Source organism: Pelodiscus sinensis, chromosome 15, assembly GCF_052426305.1.
Source record: "Pelodiscus sinensis isolate ZL-2025 chromosome 15, ASM5242630v1, whole genome shotgun sequence".
NCBI lineage: Eukaryota > Metazoa > Chordata > Testudines > Trionychidae > Pelodiscus > Pelodiscus sinensis.
In genome coordinates this window covers 41,065,322-41,086,498 of record NC_143066.1, presented here as the reverse complement: position 1 = coordinate 41,086,498, position 21,177 = coordinate 41,065,322, and the positions used below count along the sequence as shown (strand labels likewise).

General features: G+C 55.0%; 1 protein-coding gene across 2 annotated transcripts in view; it reads right to left on the bottom strand.

Annotated features, from left to right (window-relative positions):
- The window catches only part of PRKCB (protein kinase C beta), a 249,261-nt gene that overhangs the window by 150,008 nt on the left and 78,076 nt on the right, over nt 1–21,177 (bottom strand). For both annotated transcript variants that reach the window (XM_075899914.2, XM_075899913.2), the window contains exon 3: nt 3,623–3,705. In XM_075899914.2, the coding sequence (XP_075756029.1) occupies nt 3,623–3,705 (83 nt within the window). The remainder of the gene's footprint in view (nt 1–3,622; nt 3,706–21,177) is intronic.

Genomic DNA, 21,177 nt, shown 5'->3' with positions numbered 1-21,177 from the left:
CTCCTTCGCTTAGAAGCCTGCTCCATAGCTTAACTACCTTGCAAGTTTTCCTGCTTTCTAACCTAAATCTCCCTTGCTGGCAATTAGGCCCAGGATGGCTTGTCTTGGAGTTTTCTCGGTGGGGAACACTCGATCACAATCTTCTTTGCGAAAGCCCTTAACATCCCCCTTCAGTCTTCTGTTCTCAAGACGGAACATGCCCCGTTCTTTAACCTTCCCTCACTGGTCCCATTTTTCAAACCTCCTCTACTTTTTGTTGCTCTTCTCTGGACTCTCTCCGATCTGTGTGCCTCTCCCCCAAAGTGCGGCACCCAACCCTGGACAATCCTCCGCTGAGGCCTCCACAGTGCAGAGTAGGGCAGGACTTTCACCACCTGCTTTATACACACGACCTTCCTAGGAATACACCCCGGAACGACTGGAACTTTTTTCGCAGCTGCTTTACCTGGCTGCCTCATTCCCATGTGTGACACAGCAGTGCTACCTCCTAGCCTGCCACTCCCCACTGCGTAGCTGTGTAGTTGGGTTTTCCTTCCAAAGTGAAGTGCTTTGCATTTGCCATGATTGAATTTCATCCTGTTGTTTCCAGAAACCTGATAAAGCGCCAAGAGACCCGCCTCCTCTCCCAGCTAGGGATGTGCCAGTGTCGTGCATTAACCGAGTAACTCACCTACATGCATCTCACCTACATGCATTTCCCTCCCCCGCCTTCCTTGCCAGGACATTTTTAGCAGGCTGGCCAGCAGCCCGGCTCAGTTCTGTCTTGCACCGGGTCTGGGAGCTCAGCCCTCCCCCCCACCCCTGCTGCCACCCCACGCTGCTGCCTCTGTGTCAGAGGCAGCAGTGTGGGGTGATGGGCAGCCGGTCCGCGAGGGGAGCTGGTTTTTAAACTGTCTCCCCTCGCAGACCAGCTCCCGCCTGGTACCCCGCGCTGCTGCTTCTGATACAGAGACAGCAGCCCAGCGTGGCAAGGGGCTACCCGAAAGTAAGGCCGGAGCACACTGGCTGCCAGCCCCACCCCCGGCACGGTTTTTTTCTCCTCCGATTAAACAGCAGGGGAGCTGAACAGCTAGAAAGCAGCATGCCACCTGTCACTACCACGCCCGACTGTAACCCACCTAGGTGCTCTGGGCACACGGCTCTGTTAGAAGCAGAGACAGAGCCCTTCACTGGAAAAGCCCCAGGACACGATGCAGAACGATGCCCTTTATAAATCCGTGCACGTGACCTACGATTATAGCGGCGGCCGAACACACGGTTAGCCACCCCATTTGGTTACACTGTAGCCACCACAGTTTCTATTTTTAACTAGCATCCTGGTGCATCCTAGTTTCCTGTAGCAGTTGCTGAAATTAATCAACTTCCACGGTAAAAAGGTTAAACATTCCAGACAGGCCAGAAGGTAAAATCATTGCAGGGGATCTAACATGATGGCACCGTGCCTGGCTGTGCCCTGCCCGGCCTGTCTTCCTTGGACACACCAGGACTGAACAAGAACAATATGGAAGTCGGGATTCACCCAGCACTCCGGCTTTTCAGAACGGCTGACTTTAAACGCGGCAGACTCGTGCACCATCCCAGTGCAGCATCGTGCTTGCCCGGATGTAGTTCAGTCAGTAATTATATGTGATATCGTTGCCTTGTTAATTTCATGTCATTGCTTCCTGGGAATGCTCAAGGATTTGGTGCAAGGCTGACCGCGCAAAGCAAAAGGGGAGTGTGAAATTGATTCAAACGTTTTCTTCTCCAGGCAGAAGAAGGCTTGACAAATAGATGCATACATTTAATTAAATCTGAGAGCTAATACTGTGATTGAGATTCTCGAAAAAACAAGTTGGGTTTTTTTCTGTTTTTTGTTTATTTGTTTTGCTGCTAATATCCATGAAGTTAAAATAATCTGGGATGATTTTGTCTATTCATGACCAAGAGAATCTAAATAGTATTAAAGGTTAATTCTCATCAAATAGGGGTGTCGTGGACAGGGCGAGCATTTGTAAGACAGACTGGACTGTAGCATGATGATTAACATGATAAAGAGGACACATCCAGCCCACTTAATTAATACAGGTCCTACAATTGACAGGTACTTCTGCTGCTATATATCTATATACGAACATAACACACACACACACACGAGTCTTAGATTCTGTTATTTCCACTCCAGCTCATCTGATGAAGTGGGTTTTACCCACAAAAGCTCCTACGTAGTTTGTGAGTCTCTAAGGTGCCACAGGACCACTTGCTGTTTTTAAAGTTACAGATTAACACAGCTCCCCCCTCTGAGACATGATGCTGAAGAAGGGTAGCGACCAGTAGATTATTCAGAGAAAACCCTATCAATTAACAACCAACTGGTAGTTTTAAAAATCACTCTCCTCCCTCGTTGTTATTTCATCCATGTGACAAAAGATAAAAGGACCAGTTATTTCAGCAAGCGCTAGGGTTACCAGGTGTCCGGTTTTCTCCCGGACAGTCCATTTTTTCTGCCCCGTCCGGTTAAAAAAACCCAGAAAATACTGGATATGTAAAATGTCCCAGTATTTTCTGTCCCTCTTGGCCGGAAGGCTGGCAGGGACATTCTTCCCCTGCTGCATTTGGCGTGGGGAAGCGAGGAGCACGGGGATTCTTAAAGGTACAGCGACCTTTTTTTTTTTTTTTGGTCTCAACCAAGTCTGGTCTCCTATCTCCCGGTTGTTTTTTTCCCCATGTTTGGGATTTTTGGTAAAAGCATCTGGCAAGCCTACCCACGGCACGTCTAGACTTGCTTTCACTTTCGAAAGAAGATACGCAAATTCGTGCCGATTTGCATAACTTCTTCCGATCGCTTTTTTGAAAGAGGCTCTTTCAAAAAAGAAAGTCGTCTAGACGCGGTTCTTTCAAGAAAAAAAAACCCTCTTCAAAAGAAATGTTCTTCCTAAAAAAAATGAGGTTTACATGGTTCTTTTGAAAAAGGGCTTTGTTCTCAAAAGAACCGTGTCTAGACTACTTTCATTTTCGAAAGAACCTCTTTCGAAAAAGTGATCGGAAAAAGATATGCAAATTTGTGCCCAATGTGCATATCTTCTTTCGAAAGTGAAAGCAAGTCTAGACGTGCCCCCCCAGGAACAAGTTAGCCAAGGCAGGAGCGCGATTAAATATGAACCTTTGACAAATGGAGAAACTGAGGCTGTGATGGAGTCAAGGTCCCAGAGGCAGCTGGGAGCGGAGCTGGGGGGAGAGCTCAGGTTGGACTCCGCTGCTCAAGCCTCAACACTTCTTTGGGGACACTCGGGTGGTTTTTGCTCGAGAGGTTGCCAATCTGGAAGTCTCTATAATAAACCCTCCAACATACACCGATGGCTCACCCGACCGTCACGGAGGCAAAATTCACAGTTCCTGCTTCCCGGGCTAAACCAATCCCAACCAAAGGTGGGGGAGAGAGGGGGGTCGTCTCCAAAGCATTGTTGCACATGCCAGAGACAAGGGGAATAGCTGCAGAGGGGAGATCTTCAGGCTTGGCCTGCACAATTACCAGTTTCAAGCAGAGGTTGAAATGTTGACAGGCAAGCTGGCTCACCAGCGACTTGACATTGTAACCTCCCCCCCTCCTCCCCCCAGGAGATCGGCCGCTGAATTTACTTACATCAGAAGCAGGACCCTTATCAGCACCCGGGCAGGTGAAAGTAACAAATTCATGGCACCGCTTGTGCACGACGAAGCAGCAAACTGCAAAGAGAACGCAGTGAACATGTCAATCAAAAGGTAAATCAAAGACTTGCACCTCGCTACATCAGGAGTGAAGGGCTTTTCCACCGGGGCACTGAACTGTGCTGGCTCGTTACACTTCGTTTCCTGCCTGTGTGTGACAGGCTAATTAGCTCATTAAGGAAGCCTCGCAAAAATTGCACTCCCGCTCATCGGTCAGAAGGAACAGCCCTTGGCGGTTACGTCTCCCCGAAAAGCCGCCCACAACTCCCACGGTAGGTCGCGTTTCAATGAGACGCGGTGGAACTTGAGAACAACCTGCCGCGTGGTATCAACGGAGGTCACCTCTCAGAACTACTTCATGGACGAGCATCCCGAAGCGCCTGGGTAGGCTACATCCAATTCACTTGGGCATCATTGATGCTGGAGTCTCTGGAGTTACCTCGGGTATAAACCGTCCTGCCATGCTCCAACTTCCACCTCTGCCAGGGGAATGCGCAGCACAGAAAGAGCATCGGTAGATAGGCAAGAGGGTTGGACAATATAATGGAGATTTAGCTTCAAAGGCGAAGGCAAATAGCATAAGGACATCAGGACAGCCAGACTGGGGCAGACCAAAGGGCCATGCAGCCCAGTGTCCTGTCGGCCCACAGTGGCCAAGCCCAGGTGCCGCAGAGGGAGGGAACAGAACAGGGAATCCTCACGTGATCCCTCCCCTGTCGCCCATTCCCAGCCTGTGACAAACAGAGGCTAGGACACCCTCCCTGCTCAGCCTGGCTAACAGCCACTGACGGACCACGCCTTCATGAATTTATCTAGTTCTTTTTTGAACTGTTAACACCCTAGCCTTCACCACATCCTCTGGCAAGGAGTTCCACAGGTTGCCTGTGCGCTGTGTGAAGAAAAACTTCCTTTGGTTTGTTATAAACCTGCCACCTACTCATTTCATTTGGTGACCCCCTAGTTCGTGTGTTATGAGAACAAGAACAACCTTCCTTATTCACTTTCTCCCCACCCGTCATGATTTTATACTTATATGGGGTGCTGGATCTGGGCTGCATCTAGGCAGCTAACCGAAAGTGCCCTGGCCAACGTGCTGAATGCTGCTTTGATTTAGGCAATACTAACTGAACTGTAGTCATAGCCTAAGGTTTTCTGTACAGCTCCAACCTTTACGCTGGCTGACTGAAGATAACGGATCTTTACTCCCCTCTTACTAACCATTCACACCGGCACGGCTGGAAGAGAAACAGAGACTTACGGGGATGCTGAGTCAGAGACCCAAGGTGCTAACACGGGCAGATCACAAAGGAAAAGAAACCGAGATATCACAAGGCGTTAAGGGCAGAGTTTAATTTACTACGGCAAACAAGGCGGCGGGATGGAGGGAGGGCTGGAAAACAGCAGGCTTGGGAGTGTGTGGCTGTACTGTTACCAGCCAATGCGCCTGGGGACACGGGGCAGCCCCGCCACGGCCTCCGCGCGCTTGGCTCCGGCGCAGATGGCACGTTGAGGAGTGGGCGCTCGCAGGAGGGGCGCGGCTTGTGCGTCTGGGCCCCCCATGGACACAGAAGGCGCTTTGAGACGCAAGCCCTCTCCTGCCTGAGCAACACGAGCAGGCCCCTACTAGGACTCCAGCAGGCACGGCGACGCAGCCGCCTTCGGCTGCCAGGCTGCAGTCGTCTCGCCTTTCTTCAGAGCCGCGTTTTCATTCGAGGCTCCGTGGAGGCTGCTCACGCACGTTTCCGATTGGCGCAGCGGCGCTCAGGGCGAGCGTCAAGGGAGGACTGTGACCCGGGCTTCTCGGCTGAGTAGAATGAGCACTAAACCCCCCCCCCCCCCCCGGGGCGGACAATCCAGGGTCCGGGGAGGTACAACCCCCAGCTGCTGCAGACTGAGAGGAGAGGCCCAGGCTCTGCAGGGGGCTCTATGAGACGCGTGGCACAGAGGGCTGTGAATCCTCGACTCCCAGGGCCGGCAGAGACCTCAGGAGGCACCGAGTCCACCCCCTGCCCAAGGCAGGACCGACCCAACTCCATCAGCCCAGCCAGGGCTTTGTCCAGCCGGGACTTAGACACCTCCAGGGATGGAGATTCCCCCTCCCTCGGGAACCCAGCCCAGCACTTCCCCACCCGCCTCGGGAAATCGATTTTCCTGGTCTCCAACCTAGACCTCCCCCTGCAACTTGAGCCCATTGCTCCTTGTTCTGCCCCCACTGAGAACAGCCTCTCGCCAGCCTCTCTGGACCCCCCCTGCAGGGAGTTGCAGGCTGCTCTCAAATCCCCCCTCACTCTTCTCTGCTGCAGACTAAACAAGCCCAAGTCCCTCAGCCTCTCCTCATCGGCCATGTGCTCCAGCCCCCTCAGCATTTTGGTCGCCCTCCGCTGGCCCCTCTCCAATGCGCCCACGTCCTTTCTGTAATGGGGGGCCCAGAACTGGATGCAACACTCCAGATGTGGCCTCCCCAGGGCCGAATCTTCAACCTGCACTAATAGCTGCCAGCAGGGATGCAACCAAGGACAGTGAGCCCTGAATTCCCAGGCTTCTCCCCGGGAGCTAACGGCAAAGTCGCTAAGGTTGGAGTCAGTGGCAAGCTCTTAAGCTGCAGCCAGGGAGGTTGAGGTCGGACGTGAGGAAAACTTCCTGCCTGTCAGGGGGTGAAACGCTGGGATAAGTTGCCTGGGGGGTTGTGGAATCTCCATCCCTGGAGAGATTTCAGAGCAGGTTGGACAGACACCAGCCAGGGATGGGCTAGATCGGGGTTCCCAACCTTTTTTGGTCCTCGTACCTGCTTGGCTTTTAGTAAAGCTTCCCGTACCCCCTATTCAATATGAAAGGAAATACATTCTAGACTCTAGGATCCACAACTTTTTTCACTCACACGACTACTTTTGGAATATTTCAATGAGGATAATCTAGTTATTTACCAAATATTCCCCGGACCCCCTTGCCAAGCTGCTCGTACCCCTTGGGGGTACGTGTACCCCAGGTTGGGAACCCCTGGACTAGATGGTGCTTGGTCCTGACGGGAGCTGGGGGACTGGAGTCGAGGGCTCTCGAGGGCCCTTCCAGTCCCAGAGTTCTAGGATTGTTCTGGGCCCTGGTCACACAAAGCCAGAGGAGACACTCACGTGCCTACGGCAAGTTCTTCCAAAGGCAGTGCCCACACTCATCTCGAACGATGCATCTGAACCGGCACCCCCGGGACTGCGATTGGTTGGCGGGTCACAGAAGCTGCGATTATTTAAATCGCCGCTTCATTTCCCTTTGCCGAATAAACAAATCTACAGGGCTCCGTCGACGGAGCCATGTAGTTTAGACACACCCCCTCAAGGGCAGGCAGCCTCAGGATGTCGCATGATGAAAAGCAAATCCCAGGGTGGTTTCATTAATTTGTGCTGGGACCATCACAAGTGACACGGTCACTGGACTGAGTGGCCCTTCGCTGGATTGCTTTCCTCCCCAGCCGGCAGCCCAAATATGAAGGCAAGTTTAAAAAAAAAAAGCCACCTCTGCACTTGAATGCAAGTTTCCCTGTGACAATAGGAGTCAGCCGTGTGACACTGTGGCAAAAAAAGCCAACACGAGTCTGGGCGGCGTGAACGGGAGCATGGTGAGCGATACGCGAGCAGACATCCCTCCACTCTACTCTGCACCGATTAGGCCCCAGCTGGAGTCTTGTGTCCAGTTCTGGGCCCCACATTTGAAGAAGGATGGGGAGAAATCGGAGAAGGTGCAGAGAAGAGCAACGTAGAGGAGGCAAGGTCTAGAGAACATGAGCTAGGAGGGAAGGCTGAAGGAACTGGGCTTAGACTCAGACTTTAAGGTCAGAAGGGACCATTATGATCATCTAGTCTGACCCCCTGCACAGTGCAGGCCACAGAATCTCACCCACCCCTCCTAGAATAATCCTCTCACCTAGATCTCAGATATTGAAGTCCTCAAAGGATGGTTTAAAGACCCCAAGATGCAGAGAATCCTCCAGCAGTGACCCATGCCCCATGCTACAGAGGAAGGAGAAAAACCTCCAGGGCCTCTGCCAATCTACCCTGGAGGAAAATTCCTTCCCGACCCCAAATATGGCGATCAGCTAAACCCTGAGCATGTGGGCAAGACTCACCAGCCAGACACCCAGGAAAAGTTCTCTACAGTAACTCCTAACATCCCTCCATTGGCTTATTTACCACCGATAGTGAAAGGCTTCTTTAGTTTAAGAAAGAGAAGGCAAGTTCACTAGTTGAGTGCATCCTTTAGGACGGTCCCTTTTATCATAGAATCATAGAGCTGGAAGAGACCTCAGAAGGTCAAGTCCAGCCCCCTGCTCTAGGCAGGACCAATCCCAACTAAATCAACCCGGCCAGGGCGTTGTCAAGCCGAGACTTAAACACCTCTAGGGATGGAGACTCCACTACTTCCCTAGGGAACCCATTCCAGTGCTTCACCACCCTCCTAGTAAAATAGTTTTTCCTAATATCCAACCTGGACCTCTCCCACCACAACTTGAGCCCATTGCTCCTTGTTCTGCCATCTGTCACTACTGAGAACAGCCTCTCTCCAGCCTCTTTGGAACCTCCCTTCAGGAAGTTGAAGGCTGCTCTCAAATCCCCCCTCACTCTTCGCTTCTGCAGACTAAACAGATCCAAGTCCCTCAGCCTCTCCTTATAGGTCATATGCTCCAGCCCCCTAATCATTTTGGTTGCCCTCCGCTGGACCCTCTCCAATGCTTCCGCATCCTTTTTGTAGTGGGGGGCCCAGAACTGGACACAATACTCCAGATGTGGCCTCACCAAAGCCGAATAAAGGGGAATAATGACATCTCTGGATCTGCTGGCAATGCTCCTCTTAATGCAACCTAATATGCCATTAGCCTTCTTGGCTACAAGGGCCCCTGTTGACTCATCTCCAGCTTCTCATCCACTGTAACCCCCAGGTCCTTTTCTGCAGAACTACTACTTAACCGGTTGGTCCCCAGCCTGTACCAATACTTGGGATTCTTCCGTCCCAAGGGCAGGACTCTGCACTTGTCCTTGTTGAACCTCATCAAATTTCTTGTGGCCCAATCCTCCAATTTGTCTAAGTCATTCTGTACCCTCTCTCTGCCCTCAAGCGTATCTACCTCTCCCCCCAGCTTAGTGTCATCCGCAAACTTGCTGAGGGTGCAATCCATCCCCTCATCTAGATCATTAATAAAGATATTGAACAAAACCGGTCCTAGAACCGAACCTTGGGGCACTCCGCTAGAAACCGACCGCCATCCTGACATCGAGCCATTGATCACTACCCGCTTTTATGCCCGTCTTCGAAGAACAAATGAAAACAAATGGTCAAGCCAGGCCAGTCCAAAGCCGTTCCTCCTCGCAAGCCGATCTTCTGAGACACGCCACTCCCCCGGGCCAACAGAGGTTTGCCGGAACCCATTTCGGACCCCCCAACCATGGCGGAACACCAGCGGCAGCATCAGAACACGCCAGATACAATGGAGGACAGAAACCGGGTTCAAACCACGTGAAGAATGGAAACCCGACATGTAAGGTTTGGTGACATTTCCTTGGAAATACGGGACCGAGAAGGCCTCTACAAACGTACACTATGACACGGCTGGGCGAGGGGGGGAGACAAAGGGGCCAGCTTCCTGGGGAAAAGCGCACAAGAGGAATAGAATCATGGACGGAAGGCAGAATGATGGTTACGGGGCAAAGACTGTGACGGGCTGGAGCCAGCCGACCCGAGCAGAAGGGAAACTGAGGCACGCAAACCTGGGGCTCACCTTGGCCTGTGCCCCTTACTCCTGGGAAGCCACGCAGGAAAGCACCATGTCTTTGCTTTAAGTTCTTCCTGCACGTCCGGCAGCCGGGTCGAAACACCCTCTTCAAGTGACACGAGAAACGAGGGAGCCACCGTCTGCGCCGATGTTCAAGGCCTCCCAAGGGTGGCGTGTCAGCCTGCTCCCAGCGTTTACACAGCAAGCAAGTCATGAAATACACATGCACCGCTCACCCTCCTGGCCTGTCCGGGAACCCCGCAGGGCACATGAGCAAGGGCAGAAAAGGAATCGCAGCGCCTTCCACACGGCGCATGTCACAGCTCCATGAAGCCCAGTGCAGAGAAACAGAGACGTCGTCTGCGTCGCACGCGGCGGTACAAGGCTCTCCAACGGGAACAGCGAGTGTTGCCTCCCTAACACCGGCTGCAGGAATGGAAATCCATTGGGAAAAAGACCTACCAACCCTCATCGTCCTATCTAGCGCCCGACCCAAAGTCAGCAAATGGGAAGCTTTCCATTGCCTTCCAAAGCCCTTTGGTCCAAACCTGCACCGGTCGACGGGCAGGCCTGCTTGTTAAATGGGACTCGTTAGGTGACCAGTCCGCTCTGCTGAGCGGGATTACTCGCACCCCGCAAGTTATGCAGGTGCTAATGCCTTTGCAAGTTGTGCCAGAATTCTTACACAGCTGCGCCCTGCCGGGAGGACGGAGAATCAGCAGCTCTTCCCTCTGGCTTCACCCAGAGCTTTACACCGGACAGGAATTACTCAGTCTCCACTGTGCCGGGCAAAATCCAAGGGCTGGCTTTCGGCACCAGCATTTCGCAAGCGCAAAGCCCAACCCGGCAACTCACCATCTTTACTGATGAGCTGGTGCCACTGGGAGGCACAGCCGTGGCGCCAGTGTGTTAATTTCATTACCCTTCGGCGCTGTCAGGTTGCTTCTTTGGCAGGTTAGAAATTGCAGCTCAGGAAATGGCTTCCCCAGGCCTCTAATGAGGCCGTTAATTTGCAGCTCTTCTATGGCGAATAAGTCATCAAATCCCAGAGAGAAGCGGCACAGCTCGAGAGCCGTTTGTACAATCCACACCAAACACGCACTGAACGTTTCCTTGTCGCTTGCCGCTGCTCAAGGCAGGGATGTTTGCTGGTCTGGAATCCCCGTTCAAGGAACATCGGTTATCTTGAATCCCGCCATTCGGGGCAGCAAACGCCGTCTCCCACTCACTCGCCCTTCCCCAAGGGGCTTTAAGAAATCGTGTTTCGGAAACTGGCCGTTTTCCGTACCAGCCCACACCCCAGCCTCTCCATCTGGCTTCGTGAGAAGATAAAAGCCACCGCCCTGCACATGTGCAGTACTGAGAGACGGGAGGGAAGAGCCTTTCCCTGTAGCAGGGCCATCGCGTTAACCCTGGAGCCCAGCAGCGTCAGGCGCGGTTTCTGAACGCAGAGCCTGCCTCGCAGAGGGGGCCAGGGGGCTCTGGCTCAGGTGGCCCTGGCTCAGGTGGCCACACTATAGACTGGCAATCCCTGGCACTGAACGGGCTACCCGCCAAGCTCAGCGCCTGCCACGGGAGGTGTATCTGAGCCGCTGCATCGTCTGGCCCTGACCGAATATCAGTGGACTGAGACGCACTGGAGGCTCCGGAAAGCCGGGAGCCACGCCCCCTTGGCCCAAACCAGCAGCTCAAGTCGCTCCTGGGGACTGGAGGCAACTTCAGCCCAGCTGCAGGCTTGGGGATCACGCGCAGGAACCACCATGTGCTCAGGACGGACAGCGGGCTGGTACCCACTCCCAACAGGACCAAGCCTGGCCAGGTCAGCTGGGCAGGAAAGGGAGCCCCCAGGGGTGGTGGGTGAAGGCCCAGCTGGGGAAGGCAAGCCCTAGCCCCGCCCCTTCTGCCCAAGGCCCCACCCCTGGAGCCAAGCCCCGCCCCCTAACCCCCACTCCATCTGATCCTTCCTGGCCAGCTGCAGGGCCAGTGTCAGGTAGCCACAGACAAGCAACACTGGGGGCTTCATCCGTGAGGAGTTAGATGAGCAGCTCCAGGAAAAGCCTGCAGGCCAAGAAGGAGATGGAACTGAGATGAAACTCACAAAACACACACACACACACACACACACACACACACACACACACACACACAGCCAGTTTATTCACACACAGCAAGAACACGGTAATCCATCCGACCGCTTCCCTAGAGCGAAGGTTTTAGCCCAGAAAGCACATGGGCCAAGGTCCTGCTCCCCAGCAGAAGGCCCTCATGCAGCAGCAGCAAGGCCCCCGGGTTGTGCAAGCCTGTGTCACTCTGGTGCTAGGGAAGACGGCAAGCGTGGAAAGCAGTAAACTCCCTCCCAAGCCCCTCAGCCTAAGACGAGCCCGTAACAATTCCCAAGAAAGCGGAGGAGCAGTTTCCCAAGCAACTCCCGGGCTGGGCGGCCAAGGAACACACGACAACGTGTTCCAGGAGGACGAATTTTAGGAAGTCGGAAAGGCCAGTAGTGTAGCCAGTGAGGCGGGACTTTGCTGGGAGGGCCCGCTCAGCCTGCCATCATCCATCAACACACGGCATTAGCGAGGGCCAGCGCCCACAGACACGCAGACGCTGCTTTCCTGGAAGCTTGGAAAGCAATGTTTCTTAAACCGTGTGCCGCAGCACCACAGCGGTGTGCCTCGAGACAGTCGGAGGTGCGGCGGAGGCCTCTTAACTCCCCCCTCGTTCCCCCAGTGGAGGCGGAAGCTCGATTGGGACAACACATGTGGCAATTAAAGGGGCCACAACCCCCCACACACACCCCTTTTTTTTTTTGGCTCAACAACTTTCCCCCGGAGTTCTGCATACAAAAGAAGATTGTTTGGTGTTCCGCGGTCTTAAAACGTTGAAGAAACCCTGCTGTAAAGAGTTAGCCAGATGAGGGGAGAAGTCAGATGGTGACAGGCTGTCGTGAACAGGCAGAGGACTGACCAGCCCCCAGTGACTAAGGGGTTAACTCAGGTACCTAGCAAAGGTGGCCAGGAGAGGGTTGACATTTGAATTGGATACAGGTTCCCTGCCTGCTTTCTTTGTGGGGACAGTTAAACCAGGAGTCGAGATGCACAGAATGATGCAGGACAGCCATGCCCTCTTCCCCCCCAACCCGCTTCCCACCCCCACCCCGGAATTCAGGGCCTGGGAGCGGAGTGAACCAAGAGAACATAAGAAGTGACGACCTGGGAAATGGGTCCAGTCATTTTCAGGGTCATTTTTCTTTCTTTTGTAGCTTGGTTTGAATTCCTCCGTGTGAATCTGTCTCCCCTCCCCCTTTACTGCCATCTAAGCATTGTGCCGAGACTTTTCTCTGGTTTTTAATTTGTTTTCCTTAGTTGCTCTGTAGCATCTAGCAACCAAGGCTGCTTTATCAAGTTCATCTCTTGTTTTGTAATACAAATCACCAGAGTAGTTGACTCGAGTCCCACGACTTGAACTCGAGTCCGACTTAAGTCGCCGAGGTGTCGTGACTCAAGACTCAACACGGGTTCATTGTTTGTGACTCGAGACTCAACTTGAGACTTGCTAATTTTGTTAAATCGACTTGGTGAAAAAATTGTCCAAAAAGGCCGATAGTGACGGCTTGTACAAAAGTGACTTGACGGTTTTTAAATTAAGACTTGAGACTCGACTTGGGACTTGACCGAAAGTGACTTTAGGGACTCGAGACTCAACTTGGATTTGATGATGACGACTTGAAAACAACACTGCAAATCGCTTGTATTAAGGTAAGGGGTGGATTCCTGTGTCCTGGAGGGTCTGGCTGTGCGTGTCCGCAGGCCTTGGACAGAGGGGTCAGCTACCAGAGACTGCAGCTTGTTTTTTCTCTTTTCTTTTTCAAGCTCTATTGGGCAAAAGAGCTCGGGGTACCCGGGGTGGTTTCAAGTGTTCACCCCTGGGTTTTGTAGGGATCAAAAAGCACTTGCTGGTGGCAGTGAAGTCCCCAAAATCTGTGTATTGTGATCAAGGGTGTTATGCACCTGGGGGCAAAGGCTAAATTTGCGTCTGGCGGCGGGGACCCGAACTTGGTGCCCGGCTGAGCCCGACCCTGGGGGCGGGAGGAGCTTGTACCGCATCTTCCCCCGCCCCTTTCAGTTTGAGGCCAGGCCCCTGCACGCACTAACCCGCCGGCGGAGATGGAGGGGTTGGGCTGGGGGCGGCTCGGCGGCTCCAGCCAGTGGCGGGCGGAGGAGGAGCAGGCGAGCCGAGGGATGACGGGGAAGCAGAGGGGGATGAGTGTGGTGCCCGTCCCCGTTCCCCCTTGCTATGCCCCTGTTCTGGGGGGAAGTTTTTGTAACCAGCGCCTGGAGGGGCAAGGTTTCGGGCCTCCCCACCTTCTGCATTCGGCATGCCAGACTGGGCACCAGCCCGAGCACAGGCGTCCACTAACGTGCAACAATACCCCTAAGGAACACAACACGCACTGTATCTTCCAAGCCTAGAGACAGGCCCTGGGCTTAATCGCATCTGTCTGCAGCGACGCGCTGCCCCGCCCCGGCGAGAGAACCCAGGGCCACGGGAGCCCTTTCAGAGTCAAAGCCAAATGCCCACGTTCGCGACACAGCTCGTGCTCATTGCACAAGGCAGCGGCAGAGCATCGATTTCCTTCCTCCAGGTCAGACGCTGCGTCCTCCAAACAGACTCTGCTTCTCCACAGCCACCAGGTCTCCTCTGGACTAAGTGAATTAGAACAATTACCCTCAGCAGAGACACAGACCACGGACAGATGAAGCAGGAAACGTTTAAGCTCCAATCCAGAAAAGACAATGTCCTGGCAACCAAAAGAGCCATTTGCCCCCAGACCGAGCAGCGTGGGAACGGCGACGATGCTGATTCTGGGAGATTATTTTGTGGCTCAGAGTACAAAAGATTAACGTTCTTTTAGGACTGATGAGCTAAATCCAGCTACACCCGGCATAGGTGCAGGGCGGGTGAGATCCGGTTTTGAACAGACTCGCGCACCTCTCCCAGGTCTCGGCAGATGTCACTGTGGATCTTGTAGGACGCGCTAGAGCCAACTAACTAGAAGTTGTTAGTTGATATGGGGTCCAACCTGAGGTTCTAGGCTGGTAGGGCACCCTGCCGATGCGGAGGTTCTAGGCTGGCGGGTCACCCTGCAGATGCGGAGGTTCTAGGCTGGCGGGTCACCCTGCAGATGCCGAGGTTCTAGGCTGGCGGGGCACCCTGCAGATGCCGAGGTTCTAGGCTGGCGGGGCACCCTGCAGATGCCGAGGTTCTAGGCTGGCGGGGCACCCTGCAGATGCCGAGGTTCTAGGCTGGCGGGGCACCCTGCAGACAGAACACCGCCAGACCCTGGTCATCTTGGACCACTGACGTCTAGTGCATGAGCTCCAAGGCAGCTGCCTGGGTGCTAACACTGGAGAGCAGACTCACGATTCTCTAAGTGGCTTTGGTGCCACTAGGCGGCCCCGCGACGCACCCCCAGGCGGTGTGTGTGTCACACAACCCCTCAGCAATATGCACTGTGGCTTCCTTTGTGATCTTCACAGCTTCATGGCTCCCGGCACAGCTGGCCCATCCCTCTGCCATGACCCTAACCAACAGGGGTGGAAGGAAATTCTTCTGCAGGGTCTTTTGGAAGCAAGGTAAGCCCATTCCCCCCGGCCTCCCCTGAAGGACTGTCGGAAGGTCAGGCAGCTTCGACACGTCCTGCGTGTCTGGCCAGAAATCAGTCACATCAACGCTTCCCGTGAGGGGCCACCTTGGGAGAAGACGGTGCCGCTGCATGAAACGGGCCTGATCGGGTGAGTGTTGTCGTGACTCCTTTAGGGTTCTTGCTGGGTGGCTGGCAGAGATGGCAAGCGCAGCAGGGCGGGCGCAACCCATTCCTGCTGGACGGCTGTTGGCGCGTGGCGACCCTCGGCAAGAGGCCGCGGTTAGATCTTGTTCCAAGCATACTGCTCCTGCCTGGCCAGCATGGTGCGGCAGCCAGCACCCTGCCCCTCAAAGACATAGGGCAGGAGCTCTGCAAGGCAGCACCTCAGTTTACCGCAAACCTAATCCAGATTTATACACAGCAAATGGGACACCCATCCTCACCGCCCCCCCCCCACACCCCTTAGTGCTGGCTCCCAATATTTGTTCTCTCAGTTGCATAGTGTAAACCAACACAAAGGAATTCCCCCACCAGATGCAGGCATTGTCTCAGTTCGGATGCTCTTCTGAAAGCAGAGAGTTTGGGCAACATGCCCAAAAACACCAGGAACCTGGGATTTTTCCTAAGCTTTTCTTTCAAAATGTTTCTACTCTCCAAAGGCTCCCGCGCGGGGGAAAATCCCCCAAGACACCCTTCCCCTTCAGCAGCACGAGCAATTTGGCAGCCTCCCCGAGGAAAGGGGCACCCCCAGGGAAATCAAAACGTAGCCTCCCAGGAAAAGTAGCCGCCGCATGAGTCTGTTTCAGCAGAAGCAGCAAGGAGTCCGGTGGCACTTTCAAGACTAACACATTTCCCAAGATAGTCAAGCTCAGGATGGGGAAAAAGAGGGTCATTTTGGAAATTTGGAAATTTTCAGCAGTTACACCATTACCTGCGGGGAGAGGGGGGAAGAAGCCAGTGTTAGCAGAGAGCTGGCTTTTAAGCCAGTTTCCTGCAAGCAATGCCCCCCCCTCCCGCCTCTCTATCAGAGGCAGTGGCGTGGGGAGGCAGGTGAAAACCGGCATGTGCTTAAAAGCCAGCTCCCACCTCCCCCCACCCCCGCACTGCTGCCTCTGTATCAGAGGCAGCAATGTGGGAGGAAGCCTTGCATGCACTGTTACACCCGGTATACTGACATATCCCTAATTGGAGCTCACGAAAGCGTACGCTCCAACACCCTGCTACAGGAGTTAGCCTGTCACATGCCCTGGGACTCCTCGTTGATTTCCTCCCAGGAGAGGTTCTGAAACGCAAGGTTCCAGGTGGGTCGGACTGATATTTGGGAGCGCATTTTTTTAAAAATAGCAAACCCATTTGCTCCTGAGGCTACCATGGACACAGGCACTGGGGCACAGAGTTGCCAGATGGTTTAACAAAACATACCAAACACCTTCCCACCCCGCCCCCCCAAAAAAAACCACTGGGAAAAAATTCTGTTGGTAAAAAAAAAAGGGGGAGGGGAGACCAAAGTTGTTAAAAAAAGGGGGGGGGCACTGTGCCTTTAAATATCCCTGCATTCCTCACTCCCCCGCCTGACGCAGAAGGGGAAAATTGTCCCTGCCGGGCTTCCATCCGAGGGAAACGGGAAATAACAGACATTTCACATGTCCGGTATTTTCTGGTTTTTTTAATCGGCCGGGAGACCCGAGTAACGGACAGTCCAGGCGAAAACCAGACACCTGGCAACCCTACTAGGGGAGCTGCTGGGGGGGGATTTACGCTTCCTCGGGAAATCTCTCCCCACTGCACTACAACTAGCGAAAACCCAGCGCCAAGCTCAGGAGCGTTAGCTACCAGTGCGCGCTCTCCCCTTCGGAAGCGGAAACACCCGTCCAGGCCGGAAGCCAAGCGCCTCTGGCATTCATCCCACAGCAGACCCCTGCGGGAGCCTCAGGGCCGCCTCCCTGCTACTGGGTGCTGGCCACGGAGCATTTGGGGGCGTGGGAGGGGGCCCCCCCATGACTGCACTCGCTCTGGGGCTGCTCCAGTGGGTAGTAGCGGGGGGCGAGAGCGCTCCCAGGCAGGGCTTGGGCCAGCAGGAGCGGTCGGACCACACTTTCCGCGTGCCCCAGGAGAGCCACTCCGGGCCTCGGTTTCTCCACTCGCGAACCAGCACAGGCTGCCCTTGCTGTGCAGAGCACGCAGAGCCTCCGACGTGGGCCGCCTCGCGGGCAGGCCGCCCCCACATACGCAGCCGCAGAGACGGAGGCAGCACTACGGGGGTGGAGGCAGAAGAGCCTGGAGACGCACTTCGATTACTCACAACCAGTATCCCGGCCCTCCTGTACGCTGCCCACAGAACCGTCCGACGCCCAGCGCAGCAGAACTACCGGGGAGCCCGACCCTACGATGCGCTGCGCCTCGACAAGAATCCTTCCCCGGGCACTGCCACTTGGCGCCTGCGGGGCGAGCGTCGCCTGGCCCCTCGCCCGGACAAATGCCCTTAGCCGGCAGGAAGTCATCGGCCCCCCTTAAAAATCCAGCCCCGTGCCCGCTCACTGCCCGGGAGAGCAAGCCCTGCCCGCTGTCTGAAAGCTGCAAGCGACGGCAGCGCTGCCGACTCCATCCCCAGCGCGTCCTCTTCGCCTGCCCTGCCTGACGCCCGCGCTGGTACGCCGGGAGAGGACGCCACAGAGGCGCGGCTCGGTTTGCACTGGGCCCCTCGCAAACGGACGGGCAGCTCCACCGAGTCCCCTCGGACTCTCCCTGTCCCCAGCCATTCGCCGGAGGCGGCTGCGAAGGCCAGGACGCCAACACGGGTCAAAAAGGAGCTAGACACCCCTGGAGGACAGGTCCATCGGTGGCCATTAGCCAGCACGGGTGGGAACGGTGTCCCTAGACTGTGTGCCAGGGGCTGGGAATGGGGGCAACCAAAATGCTGAGGGGGCTGGAGCACAGGACCTATGAGGAGAGGCTGAGGGATTTGGGCTTGTTCAGTCTGCAGAAGAGAAGAGTGAGGGGGGATTTGAGAGCAGCCTTCAACTCCCTGCAGGGGGGGTCCAGAGAGGCTGGCGAGAGGCTGTTCTCAGTGGGGGCAGGTGGCAGAACAAGGAGCAATGGGCTCAAGTTGCAGGGGGGGAGGTCTAGGTTGGAGATCAGGAAAAACGATTTCCCTAGGCGGGTGGGGAAGCTCTGGGATGGGTTCCCTGGGGGAGGGGGTGGAATCTTGATCCCTAGGGCTATGTCTACACTCGCGGCTTCTTGCGCCAGAAATATGCAAATGAGGCTAAGCGTGGAATATCGACACGCCTCATTTGCATACCTAATGAGCTGTCATTTTTGCAGAAGAGGCTCTTGCGCCAGACGGCCCCTTCTCGCGCAGCAAAAGCCCTCTTGCGCAAGGCCGCTACGCCCATTATTTTCGGGAATAACGGCATTGCAGAAGAGGGGTTTTCTTGCGCAAGAAGGGGCAGGGTAGACAGCGAGCCTCTTCTGCAAAAATGGTGGCTCATTAGGTATGCAAATGAGGCTTGGCAATATTCCACACAGCCTCGTTGGCATATTTCTGGCCCAAGAAGCCGCGAGTGTAGACGCAGCCTAGAGGTGTTTAAGTCCCGGCTTCACAAAGCCCTGGCTGGGCGGATGGAGTTGGGGTCGGTCCTGCTTTGGGCAGGGGCTGGACTCGATGCCTCCTGAGGGTTCTGCCGGCCCTGGGATTCTATGACGGGCGGGATCACGTGAGGATTCCCTGTTCTGTTCCCTCCCTCTGGGGCACCTGGCCCTGGCCACTGTGGGCAGACAGGACACTGGGGGCATGGGCCTTTGGTCTGACCCCGTCTGGCCGCTCTCAGGGGCTTAGATGAAAGCCCCGCGCCCTCTCTTCATGTCCTTCGCTGGACTAGTCACAAGTTTTCAAGACGATGTCACCGACATTTGGACCCTGCGCTCCTCCTGTGGCAGCAGATGAATTGTTTGACACGGCCCTTCGAGCAGCGTGGCATAGGGAGAAGCCAGGCAGGTGCAGGGGGGTCCTTTGAAAACCTAGTTAATTTCATGGACAATGAGACACCTTAGCGCTGGTTTTGCCACTCCCATGTAATCAGCGATGGTCTCCCGGCCATAAAATGCCAAAGGCCAATTCAAGCAGCGAGACTGGAGGAATGAATAAAAAGTACCAGGATGGGGAGAAATAAAAAGGGAGAAAGATCGGGCTGGGCAGGGAGTAACTTTGGGTTTCGGGACTGGCGCCAGGCCGGCGAGCTGGGCTGGGTTAACGAGTAGGTGGATCGCTCTAGACGAGGCCCCGCTGGAGAACCAGTGGCACTGCGCAATACTCCGGCACACACCTGGCGCTGCCCATCCCGCCTGGCAGGTCTGAGAAGGGATGGAAAACCCGGTTAACCAGTTAAACCAGGGGCGGGAACCTTCTTTGAGTCGGGGGCTGCTGAGCCACAGAAAAACCAGTCGGGGGGAGCACATACGAGTGAGAAGCAGACACTCCGCACATTCCCCTTGCACACCAGCCTTGTAGATTTTGTGTACTGCAGCCCAGCAGTGGGGGCCTGGAGCATCAATGCAAGCCCCCCAATGCGGGGGGGGGGGGCAGCCCTGAGCCTCGGGTGCTAGATCTAGGCAACCCAGGGGCCGGATTCAGAGCCTGAAGTTCCCCACCCCGGGTTAAACATTAACAGGGACTCATGGCTCCAGCCGTGGCCTGCTCTCGGCTCCCACACTCTGGTGGAGCTAGGTCCGGCTTTGCTGGATGCCGGTCTCCAGCGCCCACACTAGGGTCACACGCTGGCTCTGCCGGCTCCCCCTCCAGCCTCACTGGGGCGGGAGCTGCCTGCCTGCTCCTGGCCCCAGCCACCAACGCCACAAGGTAAGAGCAGCCCTCCACCCCAGGGAGCCGGTAAACCATCCCCCCGTAAGGTTAACCGGTTACCCGTTCCCATGCCCGTCGCACACAAAACCAGCTGGGCGTGAGAATCTTTGAGGTGGGAGCCAGGGGCCATTGCGTGGGAAGGGACGTCTCAGATTCCTCCCAACCCTTCGCGGTTCTTTTAACAACTAGGACAGAGGCAACCTCAGAATTTACTGGCAGCAGCTCTGTGGGTCGAACCCCCGGCTCTGGCTAAAAGGACTCAAATTCTCACAAGGGATTAAACCAACCAGGGATCCGGGGCCACCTGAAAGACCCACACGTTTATCCGGGTACCAGGGCCGCCACGCACCTCCTCAGAGGCAAGATGCAAATGAGCTCCCAGCAAGGAAAGCCGATGCCCTCGTAAACGTGCCAGTCCTTCAGGGGCTGAAACCGACGCGCCCGGAGTCCCCTCTGACACTTGCTAGAATGTTGTTTCCTCAGCTGAATTCAATAGGTCCTGCAAAAATATTTATGTGCTTCCCCTGCAGGGCTCTGGCAGCAATAATTCAATTCACAGAGCTCCATTGACACCCGTTGATTTTGCTGCAGCATCAGATGTTGGTTTAGGCAGATAAGAGTCTGTTTTCTGTGCTGCTCCGTGGAAGGCACACAGGGGTTTTGTTTCAATTTATTTTAAAAGGAGGAAAAATCCATTGCCACATAACATACTCCCCTTATCACCTTGCCCTGCCTGTATGTCACCCTCAAAACGCAGCATGGTGGAGAAATACAGGAGCTGTATGCTATTGATTTTGAAGCAAAACTGCTGTACCTAAAGTTGTCCTTGTTATGGTGCTAATCTGGCTCCCAGGACCCAACACCTCCCCAAGCTGAGTCTGGACTCTTCTCCCACCTTCAAAGCGACGCTCATTTCAGGCTCAGGCCCTTCGCTTCGTTGCTGGTTTTGCACCTCTCATGCTACAGCCAGAAAGTAAACAGTCTGACGGAAGTGACGCTGGGGAGGAAGAGCATCACACGAAGACGCTCACAGCACCACGAATGCACAAGGCCAAGTCATGACCTTCTCAGAGCAGTTTGTTCCGTGTTGATGGACTCACTCTCCCGCAAACGTGCGCCACGGCCCTCCCGAGCGATCCCCCGGGTCTGCAAGAGCCGCCTAATCGCGTGGCTCTTTTTAACATTTGTCAGTTTCCCAAAGTCAGACTCTGTCTCACTCTCCCC